The 14055-nt window shown below is 35.7% G+C and overlaps 1 protein-coding gene across 1 annotated transcript; it reads right to left on the reverse strand.

Annotated features, from left to right (window-relative positions):
* Nucleotides 1–258: 258 nt before the first annotated feature.
* LOC102806308 (L-xylulose reductase-like) lies at nucleotides 259–4254 on the reverse strand. Its single transcript, XM_085502908.1, has 8 exons — nucleotides 4131–4254; nucleotides 3133–3230; nucleotides 2775–2929; nucleotides 2094–2136; nucleotides 1814–1913; nucleotides 1557–1621; nucleotides 1023–1140; nucleotides 259–876 (listed from the first exon to the last, which is right to left on the reverse strand). Exons 1-8 carry the CDS (start codon nucleotides 4180–4182, stop codon nucleotides 767–769), a joined length of 741 nt encoding a protein of 246 aa, XP_085359034.1. The 5' UTR covers nucleotides 4183–4254; the 3' UTR covers nucleotides 259–766.
* Between the last annotated feature and the right edge of the window lie 9801 nt (nucleotides 4255–14055).

The raw sequence follows: 14055 nt of genomic DNA on the forward strand, positions 1-14055 counted from the left end.
AATATTTATTAATTTAGGATTCTTGATGGAATTCACATTACCACTATATCTGATTGTGAACTTAAAGGATTTGGCTTTGTACTATTTACCTTTAACTAATTCCTGTAGAGATTCAGCTGCAAACTAATAAAGGAATACATCTGTGATCAATTTGTTCCCATGGGAATGCCGATATATTGTTGAAAAATCTTCCAAACTCAAAAAATATATTGTCATTAAGAAAATCCACAATGTCATTTTAGTGTAGGAACGTATAACTTATTTTTTTGGAACAACATGTTTTATTATTATTATTATTATCAGCAGCAGCTATATTTGCATAAATGTCGATTCAAATGAATACTGGTACAAAGGCATTGCCGGGAACTGGTGTTTTAGTTTATTGTAGCTGGTCATGTGGTGGACAATAACCTAGCTTATTCAGTATGTTTTCATGTTATTGTTAGACGGGATCGCCATCGTCGAATGGTCAATGAGTTGAAGTAACGTTTCTACTATTGGTGTCACATCAAGAAAGCCCAAACATACCGAGAAGGCTTCTTGGAGAACTGAACGATTTTGACATATTTCTTGTTCTATTAATAACAGGGAATACAATAAACAAGCCATGGTACGCAGTATGAGACGGCAATAAAATATCAATAGTGTACATGCAAAATGCAACACATGAACAATCTAAATTCAATTCAACAATTTCTGTAATTGGATCTATGTGGGTTTTGGCAGAAAATTTAAAACTATAATCATGTTCAGGTTGTATGACTTTTCAAACTCCCGCTGTAACGAATCCACCTTCAATTGGTAAACAACTGCCAGTAATCATGTCAGCTTTGTCACTCAAAAGATAAATAACAGCATTGACAACATCTTTCACCTCTGTTGAAAAAGAAAGAAAATCATTCGCTCATTTTACAACACAACATAATACAAATAAATAAATTTACTTAACTAATTAATTAATTAATTAATTAATTAATTAATTAATTGACTGCGAGTATAATACATAAGATTGTGACAAATACCTGCAAACTTATTCATTGGAATACGATTCATCATAACTTCTGACTTGGCAGGATCCGACCAGGCACGTTTACCTAATTCTGTTAGCACCACAGTAGGGTTCACTGCATTGACTCGAATCTGACATGAAAAATGATTAACTTTACATTGTTTGTAGTGTTGCAAATTATTGCAAAACATCGGTGTGCTAAGTAACATAATGAATTTCGGCACACACTTATAAACGCTTCATTACTAGTATATCCATCCATACTAACTGCTATTGCAGACATTTGTTAGCCATGACTCTCGTTCGCGAGTAGATCAATCAAGTAGATATAACATAATCTAACAATATCAAAGTCTATAGTCAGGGAAACCAAAACAGTAAGGAATACATGAATATCATATATATATTTAAGTCTGGTATTTTTTAAGCATTGAGAACATCCTGCGCCACCTGTCTGCGCCGTGACATTAGAAATCATTTGTCTAACGTCAAAAAAATAATATTGATTTTACAATTTTTTTCTCAGATGATCAAAACCATTCTTTACTTTATGGCTTGCCAGTTCTAGTGCCATTGTCTTTGTGAGCATATCAAGTCCAGCTTTTGAAACACCTAAAATAGAAGAATTGCTGTATTCATTATATTTATCATTAGTGTGAGATCGATATATGTTATTACATTTTGTACTTTTCACATTAATAATATAATTGCAGAGTTTGAAAATTTCAAATGTATAAGACTTTGTACAAATATCACATTTATTGTGTAGATAATATTGAAAATAATAATGCAAAATAGGCTCACTGTAAGCTGCGAAAGTTTTGAAAGCCAACAATGAAGCTTGGCTCGATACGTTGACTATGTTTCCACCAGTTCCTTTTGATATCATACTACGAGCCACAATCTGTAAAATCAATTATTCACGTTGAACTTTGTGTCCTAGCTCACAATTACATCAGCAATCGCTTGGGGCTGAACACTTCAGCAACAGTTATTAATTTATTCATAGGCGTCACTTTCTACCAATATATATATGTTTTAAATGGTTAAATTAACACTTGACAATTTGAGTTTGAATTCTCACCTGCCCCACATGCATAGCTGCTTTTAAATTAATATTTAGTATTCTGGGAATAGACATAAGTAAATCATGAATATGTGCCATGGAGAGATGGGGTCATTTGCCCGCCATTTCACTTCATTGATATGTTATACAAATGTTGGTTTAAGAAGTGTGACAACTATACTAAATATATGGTTTCCTGTATGTAATCAATGATTGGCTACAATCAGTACATTGAATTGTAACCAATAGTATGCATATTATTTCAACGAGTTACAATATTGTAATCAACGTAATGAGTATAGTGTAAGTATACGTCAGTGTACGACTGGGAGTGTAATCCTTCAAATATTGACTGACATGAGGAAGTCAGCTCGATTGGTGGTCAAATATCAAAGCAAAACTCCAGTGTTGGTCTGCAAGCAACCTCGGATTTTGTCCAAATACAATATCACCCAACAATTGGGTGATACAGTTTTTGGGAGATTCGGCACACCTTTTTTTAAACTTATAGCATAATCCGTACCATGGGTTTATCTAAATATCAGGGATAGTTCTACAACACGTATTACAAAAATAATGCCTTCTAAGATTCTCATTGTAGCTAGTGTAATATATCATCTCATGGTACATGCTGAAACTGCCATGCATTTAATTAAATGCAGGGTGATATTTTTATTTAGAGCAATCAATTTAACATACTCATCTATTTCTTCTTGTGTTATATCTACGAATGCCCGTGCACTGACAATACCAGCGTTATTTACCAATAGATCAACCGGACCAATAGATTCGACAGCTTTAGTCGTGGCATCCCAGTCTGCAAGGTCCACCTTTATCGTATTTATTCCTGTTACCTGTATATAGTTTAAATTACATTAAAGGGCGGTGGTCGTCGCGCCGCGTCGTGTTCGATATAGGACACATTGCGACGTACACAACGCGTGTAAAATACATTGTTTACATGACATTTTAGCACGCATTTTGAAATATATGTACAAACGACTTAACATATGTCACCAAGTGAATATTAAAATGAAGCAAGCGCACCATATCTTACCTCCTCTTTTAGACTGTCCAAATCAGACTGTGTTCTACTTAGTGCATACACCTTAGCTCCACATGTCACTAACATTTTAACAATGGCACGACCAATACCTACAATAATAAATATTACAATATTAAAGCTTATGAAGTACTGTTTGACTTGATAAATTAAAATTAGGTATGCAAATTATGCGTATGTGTTAATGAATTTCATTTGAAATACAGATTATAATTTTTCTTTTTTTTTGTCTGCTACGTTTTCCTGTTTATCTTGAATGATTGAATCAAGTTTCAGTCAATTGGTCAATTGCAATATGTCTGCTGACAACCTGTGAAGCTGTCTGTAACACAATGTTTTGACTTATTTATAAGCCACCACTGAAGCAAGCTTTATTCCAAACCTACTCTGCAATCAAATCACATTGCAGGCATCGCTTGTCCAAGGTCAACGAGCCCAGGTGTACAAGCTCATTAACCCCGGGGAGAACAAAACTAACTCAATGCTCGCCATGTTATCCATGACTGATTCCGTGCAACATAAATCTCGACAAATAGTGACCATGTATTTGTGAGTAAATATCTGTCGTTTAATTAATTTCTACCATGACAAGTTGTTAAATTGAGTGCATCCCAGTTTCAATCACACGGCCATATTGCAACAAAATGCGTGACCTTTGGGGTGACCCGCTATATGATTCTGCTTATTATAACAAGCTAGGATTTATTACCGTTGTATATTTGTATATACCAATTCGTATATACCAAACAAACGACCCCGATTGAAGGTCATGTATTTTGTAACGTCACCAATTTCTATGTAGGTACGTCGGCTTCTGTGATATTGATTACTTTTCACAGATTGATCGAATTGCCTGATCTGATCTGTTGTGGGTCATTGATCAGCGGAAGAAGGCCAACCTACAGGACTGTACTCAGGGCTATAAACGCTCATGTACGTCTACATTGTATACAACAAATGAACCACTCATTCACAGAGCTACCAATGTTTACCTTTGCCAGCTCCCGTAACCAGAGCCTTCTTTCCGTCAAACCGGATTTCCATATTTTTGAGTGAAATCGATAACAACCGCAAATGACCTAGCCTGACAAGTTGGCGTAGGTGGCGCCCTGGACTGCTGCGATCCCCAGCAGTGGGGATCGCAGCAGTCCAGGGCGCCACCTACGCCAACTTGTCAGGCTACAAATGACCAAGCAACAAGCATTAGGGAAGCACGGCGGGTGGTGGTGGTGGTATGTGATTAACATATTTTAACATGATGGCGTAGCATTGTATCGTCGTTGCATTGTGTCAACACAGGTGGCGCTATTCAGCACCGACATTGTCCTCAACGACGATCATGGACACGCAGATCGCCGCAAATCGGTTGGTTTGCGGCGATCTGCGTGCCAATGATCGTCGTTGAGGACAATGAATTGGCAAATAATAAAATATTCAGTGCACTGCTTTAGGGTTCGGACAGTTACTTCGACCTGGGGTGGGTCGGTGGATCAGTAGGGGGTTACCCTCTTTTTGATTTTGCGAATAGAGGAGGTCACCCTGTTTTTGATATCATGAATAGGGGGTCACCATGTTTTCCAGAATTCACACACGCGCTTATGCATGTATTTTTAAACATTTATTTCAGAACAAAAGATAATAAAGTTAATCGTACAAATGTGTTCTCAATAATAACTATTACCTATATTGCCTATAAAGTTGTTGATGAAAAACAAGTTATAGGCTAAATATTTTGGGGTTGAAGTTGCAAAATAACTAACAGATTATGCAATGCGGCTTGAACCCCAATTATACTTTTAAGTTTTATACACATCCCAAGTCCATGTGCTGCTGATATCAGATTATTTTATTTAAAGTCTGAAGTCACCACTGTATAAGATATTTACTGGATTTATCCAATTATAACAGGAGACGGAAAGACAACACAGCAATTAGTACAAAGAGTTGTGACAGTTTTTGTTCAGCAAATCAAAAAAGTTAAATTTGATATATAAATTAAAATAAATGATGAAAAAATATTTTTTTTATAAACTTTTAAGTATGCAGATTTTGCTCTGTAAAATACCAAAATCCAACACAAATTTAAGCAACAATCAAAGTTTCCTTTGTTGTCATAAGCACAGACTATGTAAAGCATTCCTGGTCTATAAGCAGACCCCTCATACCTTTTTAGTTATCTGTTATGAGGGCTTTTTAATTCCTGGCGATTATCCAAGAAACGTTCCGAGCGCCTGTGGTTTGCTGGTGTGTCTAAGGTTTCATGTACGTCATTAATGCTAACACGCTTTATTACATGATAAATTATAGTTTTTTTCCAAATTATTATATTGTTTATTGATTCCTTATTACGTCATAGTTCTCCAATGAAATATTAAAAGGTAAACAACTTTTAATAATGTATAGTAGATGAGGAAAACATGTCAAAGCGTTTTCCCCCTGTTATACATGGACGTATATTATTAGAACTAATTTTGAATTATTCATTTGAGAACAATTTTAAATGTGAGAATTAGTTTCATACTCATGAATCTCCTTCCCCTTATATTTACTAATTTCTAAATTTAAGTTAAAGTCATTATTTTGCTATATATGTAATTTACAAACCTGATTAGTTTTAGGTTAAAATCTGTTGATATTAATTCCCTGATAAGCATAATATTTTATTTGGATTTTAATCTCATTTAAATGAAACTTGCTACATGGGTGGTCTGTTACATTGCACAGACCTTATTAGTTTTACACTGAAATCTGTTCATATTAATTATCTGTTTTGCATTATTAGTTTTAAGCTTTTCCATCAATATCTCAAGTACAAGTAATTTTAAATTAATTTTGAATGTGTCTTCATTACTCAGCACACAAGAGTTTTTCTAAGCTTTATTTGATATTATATTTGTTTGACAAACTATTTCTCGTCATCTTTACTTAATTTAGTTGTTTATTTTGTATCAGTATGCCAGATCATTTGGGAACACAATTAAAGAAAGAAAGATCATGTAATTGATCAGTCTATTACTTCACCAGTCCGTCATCGTTTTATCCACCAGCCACAAACCAAGTTTCATTTTGAGACAGTTCAAAGCTCCAACCATTGCCAGTTGTACCATGAGAAAAGGGGATCAAGAGAAAATGAGAAATTGGGCTGTTGACAATGGGAAAGTTGTTAGACAAAGATCAATCCGGCAAGAAGACACAAAGTATAAGGCCACTGAATCTATACGAGAAGGAGATACCAATTGGTGAAACATTGGATAGAGAGAGACATGATTTGTCAGATGGGTCAGCTGTTGAGAAGGACACATCTGAGAAAACTGATGAGCAGAGATTAGAATATAGTAGTGATGAAAACTAGTGATTCAGAAACTGAGGAAGATAACACGAAAGAAGTGAATTGTATGAATTGCTGAACAAAGAGAAGCAGTGTGTGCAAGATAGGGAAACTGTTGCACAAAGGAACGACTACAGTAATGACGAGAGCAGCTAGAAACAAGGAGATAGTTAGTTTCAAACAGAAAGATCAGTTAAGAAATGCATGTCTAACTACTATGTCTGACCAGCAATCAAAGTTAATGTCAAATATCTTCAACAAATGCTTTTATATTCGACAACAATTCCTGGTGATTGGTGAATAGGTAATTGGAATTCCTGGTGATTGGTGAATAGGTAATTGTAATTCCTGGTGATTGGTGAATAGGTAATTGGAATTCCTGGTGATTGGTGAATAGGTAATTGGAATTCCTGGTGATTGGTGAATAGGTAATTGGAATTCCTGGTGATTGGTGAATAGGTAATTGGAATTCCTGGTGATTGGTGATTTCCCTCTTTAAATCTTGGTGATTGGTGATTGGGAGGGGGTATAAATGGGCCTGCATTAGGTATGAAAGATATTTTCAATCCAAATTAGTTTTCAAAGAGTTCAAACCGCCTAGATTCAAATCTTCTTTTCCTATCTTATAAGGGCGTTTATCGAGTGATTACTCCACAGCTTTGCTTTTATTTATTATCTTTAGCAGCATAGATTTCCCTCCTTCCTGCAGCCTTTTCTGTAGTCGTTTTTTGGCTTTATGCTCCCCCTCCTCTCCTAAGGTCTATTAAATGCAAACACTAAAAATCATGTCACAATTATGGCAAACCATGATATTTTCAATGCACATATAATACATTTTGTAATTTTGAGCCAAAACTATCAATGTTTATTTGTTTTTTTTCGGGGGGGGGTCAGCATGTTTTAAAATATAATGTCGGGTCACCCACTTTTTTTTATTTGATAGGGAAGGGTCAACTGAGATTGAAAGCTGGTAAAATGTAATCTAGCGACCCCCCCCCCCTCCCAGGCCGAAGTAACTGACCGATCCCTATATGTATGATTGCGTGTGTATCACAAGGGTAGTCTGGTAAGATAGACGCCTTCTCATAGATGCAAATACACAGAATACATTCGTATTAAATTGTATCCCAAGTATTTTGACTTAGTGTTTGGGGGTTACCAGGCTATTTTTCGAGAAAATTATGCTTATATTTAAGTCGATAGTGGCCACTTTGTCAGTATTTTAGCTCATTTTACCACAGGGTTCTAAAGCAGATATATTATGCAACATTTCAAATTGTTGGATGGAACATAGGCTAAACAATCATACATTATGAACGGTGTGGGTTCTTTTGTGTTATGGAATTCTTTTAAAAACGGTGATTTTTGAAAAATGTTAGACAAGTTTCTCAAAAAATATGAGTAGGTTTCAATTATGCACGTCCCAAGCAGGTTACTAATGCGAACGAGTGGTTCTGTTTGAGGTCATTCTATATATAGCTACTGAGAACCCTGAATTGTCGGGGAATAGTAAACACATGTTGACTGGTCATAGTGGCAATAATATCCTGGAATAATACATCTTTGAGTCGCCCAACAAACAGGACTCGTGGGAATTATTTTTTGACAACTCAACATTTGCTGTAACCCAAATGAAGCCAGTCAGTAAGTGTATTGTAACACACCACATACAGACTATCGAATAATCATCACAATTAATAAACAATAATTTCCTAAAATAACCCATGTAATGTTTGTTATTTCAGCAAAAGTGTATCGAAAGAGGTTTACAATATGAACATTACCTATTGAAATTATCAATATAATCTTCCACAATCTCAAGCCATAAAATTGTTAATTCTCGGGAACGGCTGGTATATGATATAACAGAGAAAAAGAAGCACAGGTATAAGGTTTACGAATTTTGCCGTTTTAAGGGTAGAAAGTCATTATCTGCACATTCCTATCATTTTTCCAGGGTGGACGTACGGACCCCGAGGTGGACGTCGACGACATCATTGTATTCTGTTATCCCATCCCGACATTTACTTTCTGCTCATCTTTAACTGTTGTACATTAACACCAATGGGGTAGCGTCCGAAGCATGTTTGGAATTTACCTCACGCCTCACGATTTCTCACATGAAATAATGTCGTGTCATTTCAACGATATTTATTTTATGATCCTGGTCTCGTGAAAGTGGCAGTTTTGAATGTCAACAAACACGAAAGTTGAAAAAGATTATGATTCCCAATAGAATAAACCATTGCCAATGCTATCGTATCACATAGTTTCTAATTGTATTTGGCTAAATTTGCATTTGAGGACACAAAATTATGTATGCAACATTACACCACCGCTCGCGAATTAAAACAAACATCAGCAGATAAGCATTTTAATTTTACAAATAATTCCAATTGCTTCTTACAAATCATGTTCTACTGGAAATGTCAATGTTTACGCAATTAAACTCTTCATTCCATCTCTTACATGTCAATAACACAGAGAGATATGCCATCAATATGAACACAATCTACTGTTACTCTAATCTTTAAACCAGTTAAAACTAATAAACACAAATTTAACAATTATGTGGGAACATTTACAATGTAAGTCATTGGCATAACACGCTTCTCGTCCCGGTCCCGTCGTACAATATACTACAAAAACTAAAATTTTGAATAAGAAGTTAACATGGTGTATAACATAAAGCACAAATTGTGTTTATTGCATACACAAATGAAATATGTTTTTGACGATATCTAGGTACATGTACCATGTTTCATTAAAATGTTGAATGGTTCTTGAGAACAAGCAGCCAGTCGGCTGAGATAGCTCCGCTGTTAGCAATGCACATTTCAGTTAAAGAACAGAAAGTATCATTAAAGTGTAACTGAATTGGGCCAATTGACTTTTTTGTGTGCAAAAAATATTTATAAACAACATTATGAAAAAAAATCAAGTGAAAATGGTATATAAATTGGGTAAACAGTCAATGATATTCCAAAACCGGGCCACGCCCCCCTCTCCCGTCACCTTCGAGTTTTTTCGGCATTACGAGTGTTGCCGAAATGGCGCCACCAACGGGACCATAAAGCAGGAGATTGCTAGCAGACCAGATTGTTAACCATTTTCCATACGCAAGCGTTTAGTAAACCAGCATACAGTACAGTTCTCGCGAAAGCTTTGGCCTTTGTGGCATCATTGTCGCCTACGCATGGCTTCATTGTCGCCCCAGCATCGCATCATTGAAAATTGAAGCTGTGTTCGCCTCTCTTATTTTGTGGCATCATCGTGGCCTCAGGTTCGCAGTCTCATGGCATCAACATGGCATCAGCTTCAAAGTATTGTGACATGAGTATGACCTCATTATTTGCACACAGTAAAGGAAAACACATGTAAAGAAGTTCGATATATAATCGATTTGAAATTCAAGGCGGTAAGGGGAATAAAATAATAAAATAAAATAATCAAGAGTAAAATGACATTTTACTAAAAAGATATCTTGTTGAATTATTTTAGTGTTGCGAGTATTGGGCACCAACAACTTTGTGAAGTAAATTACAATCGGCAAGGTGACGAGTGTCGTATTGGCTGCAAGGAAAATTGTGATAAATTTAAATCACACGATGCAATCGTCGTTCGGATACAACAAAATTTGCTATATACGAAATGAAACTGTTCTTGTTATAAAATTACCTTTTTTCACTCATTTTATTTGCTGGTAAGAGAACCGATCCCATGCCCGGACTATTAATACATGCAAAACCCACGTACGCTGCCTGGTGCGTCGGCGTTGTCGCCAGTCATCTTGATACAAAGTTCCAAAACAAGTGCGTACATTCCCACCTATGATTGGATGGTTGTGATGGCGTCGGTCTTTGATAAAATTTGACATCCAATTTTCAAAATTAAGTCACGATCAGCATGGACGTATTTGGTGACCAGCCGCTGAACAATTTGAAAATTATGATTCACACGGAAGTCCTTCGATACTGAAAATCGTCGACCCCAGCCTAGTCTGGTTTATCTTATTTCCCAACTCACAAAACTGATTTGTATCTCAGCCCTGTTTTTTTTCTTTTTTTTGAACTGAGGTCAAATCCCATCCGTTTGTCAAAACATAGAGCTCCATGGTCAAAATATGCCGATGTTTTTTCAGTGAATAATTGTGAAGCCTGTCACAGCGCAAAAAAACTTAGTGAATCGACGCCGGAGATTGGATGGTATGCTTTGTTACAACATCATTGATTGGATGAGAGTCACCTGATCGGGGTACGACCTGGGTCACAGAACCATATTTGTCCGTATTATCGACAGAACTTTGCGAGAGAACCACACCCACATTTTCATCCATTTTTAGCGCGGAAGTTGCCAACAAATGTCGAAAAACTCATGAATTGTATGGATTCGAATAAAATAAAGCTAGCGATTGGCAAGACTGGTTAATAATATATCCCCCGATGCTCTTCGATTTTTTTTATTTCAAGGTGAGAAATGGATAGTTGAAGTTCCATCGATTTCAAGGCGACTATTCCACTGCAATAACTCTACGCACTGTTGTAGTTTCGAGAGGTAAAAAAATATATAATAAATAGTACTTGTTTCATTATTTGGTTTTACAGCAAATTACGGAACATGATCCAGGTGAATTGCTATAAATAAATGCAGATTGTGTTGAATGGCGGACGTCGGGACCGTTTGGAGAAACCAACGGGGATCGATATTCCAAACAAATTATTGGGACACGGTCGGTGGACCTTTCAAACAAATGAAATTATTAACGAAAGACGAGATTTTTCTAGATATATACGAACATATATATACCAAATATATGCAAAATTGACAAATACACAAAGACGTGTAATATTATGCTTTTATGGTCCTTCGGCTTGTGTTCTCCTTGGGAGGGAAACAACAATAATTCGAATTTACGGCATCAGTGGACCAAAGCCGTCAAGAACACCAGGAAATATTGGAATGGACCTTCTCCTCATAACGTTATCTGCAGTGCTCGAATCATTTATCAGTACGTATCATTTACGCCCGAATCATTTATCAGTACAATTTCATTTGTTTCGATCTTGCAGTTGTAGGTATTCGCGTCCTACCGGACGCACACAAATTTACATTTTAGAGTGCAGATTTTCTAACATTATTGATACATTGTTCAGGTGGAGTTTAATAAAAATAACAACGTTAAGATTTTCGGTCACGATGTTCAAACTCTGTGCCTGTGCCTTAACCGGGTGCCTGAATCGTCATGGTCATTTTGGGGAGGTACACGATCACCCACATCGCGTATTTTCTCGCAGGTTCAAACCTGTATGGGCCACTTTGTCCTTGGCACTGTAAAACAAAATCGTGACATCTCTCGTTGTCATCATATTCCTCGATCTCATAACTCTCGTCAGACGATGATAAGATAGATTCCGTGTCGCTTTCCGAGCATTGCATGCGTATAGCAGCCATTGTGAAACGATGACAAGTTCCCCCCGTGACGTCACAAATCACCCTTGCATGCTAATTAGGTTCTCTAGCTGAAGCCTCGTTCTGAGTCGGCCAAGAATTTGGACGTGGGCGTTTCAGAACATTATTATTGATCGTTTATTTAATTTATGTACATTTTTCACTTGTTTTTTTTCATAATGTTGTTTATAAATAAATTTTGCACACAAAGAAAGTCAATTGTCCCAATTCAGTTACACTTTAAAAAAATGAACAATATGTATAGCATCAAAGCAATGGGACTTGCTGTTTTCAACAAGAATTAAAAAATATCACTTTTCACCAAAATGACAAAAATAATCATCAAAATTAGATAATTGAAGATATCACCACGAAATTAACAAATCTGAAAAAGTTCCACATCTAGTACCTATATATGTAATATAAAAACAATCGGATTTGCGGTTTTCAACAAGAAGTCGAACATCTCAATTTTTACCAAAAATGACAAAAATATTAAGCAAAATTAGAGAATTGAAGATATCATCATGAAACGAACAAATCTATAAGTGGTCCACATGTAGTACCTATATATGTATTATAAAAGCAATCTAACTTGCGGTTTTCAACAAGAAGTCGAAAATATCACTTTTTACCAAAAATTACAAAATATTCATCAAAATTTGAGAATTGAAGATATCAAAATGAAATGAACAAGTCTGAGTGAGGAGCACATGTAGTACCTATATATGTAATATCAAAGCAATTGGACTTGCGTTTTTTCACAAGAAGTCGAAAATATCACTTTTTACCAAAAATATTAACCAAAAATTGAATTGAAGATATCATCATGAAATGAACAAATCTGAGAGAGGTCTACCCAAGGTACATATACACCAAGTATCAAAGCATTCAGGCTTGTAGTTTTCAAGAAGAAGTCGAAAAAGCAAAACATTGACACGGACGACGGACGACGACTAGGGACAATCACTCATATGATAAGCTCCGCTCGACAAAGTCGACAGCGGAGCTAAAAAGGGGACAAGGTTTAAAATTAGCTAATTATTTTGCAAAATTAATATGCACGGATTTCAACCAAAAACTAATCAGGTCTGTGCATTATCCAAGAGCATCTATGTACCAAGTTGCGTTGAAATTCGATATGTGATTCTTGAGATATCAGGGAAACGGACACAAGCAATAACCATAAAGACTCCTATTGTGTGCTAACCCTAACCCTAAAACAAATGTGTAACCTCATTATATTTGGTGTTTCAGTCACAAGATCAATTCCATTAAAATCAATTTACAGTTCATTTTGAAAATGTTTTTCTTACAAACTAATCAAACCAATTTGAATATTTGCATAATGTTTACAATGTGTAAAAGAATTTCCAGCTTGTTATATATAATTAATGAACTTACAAACATTATGATACAAACTGGAAGTCGCAAAATGGTATTTATGAATTTTTAGTTCCAATTTTACCTCCGTCCCCATCTATTGGACTCTTTTAAAATTCTTCATGAACTAGCCAGGGAATACAGTAGTTATTAATACCTTATATCAAAACTCTGAGTAAATGTCATATTTTGTTAAAATCAGGTTGACAAATAATTTTGATCTGCACAGTATCTTTTCCAAATTAATTTAATTTTTTATTTTTGAGTAGTTAAGTAACAGGTCATGAAATTCGACTTTTTTGAGAATATCTATGTGCCTAAAGTCTTTTTTTTTTCAAATTTTCAAATTTGCCAATGTACATGTCTTGATTGGTTCCCAATGGTACCATGGAGTTAGTGAGAACGAAGAAAAATGTTACCACATCTTTGTATGGAAACTGGTTTCAAGCTGATCCTCTTTTTATCCCACTAAGAGTTTGCCGCAGTTATGAGCAGGGAAGCATTTATCTAATTAATGCAGCATGCTGTTCTTTTTGAAGCATTGGTCATGTACGGTAATTCTATCTCTAGCGTATCAATGCAAAACATCTAATATACGTGTTTGAATGCACCATTTATTTGGTGCATTGGTCAGTGTTGTAAGCACAGGTAATTCATTGGTAGCATAAACATTTTTGCCTATGACAGGAACAATATATTCAAGTCATTTGATTGTCTGAATGAACAAATGATGTGATCACTGCCTGTACGGACACTCT

The sequence above is a fragment of the Saccoglossus kowalevskii genome, chromosome 8 (genome assembly GCF_978046115.1).
Source record: "Saccoglossus kowalevskii chromosome 8, keSacKowa6.1, whole genome shotgun sequence".
NCBI classification, from domain to species: domain Eukaryota; kingdom Metazoa; phylum Hemichordata; class Enteropneusta; family Harrimaniidae; genus Saccoglossus; species Saccoglossus kowalevskii.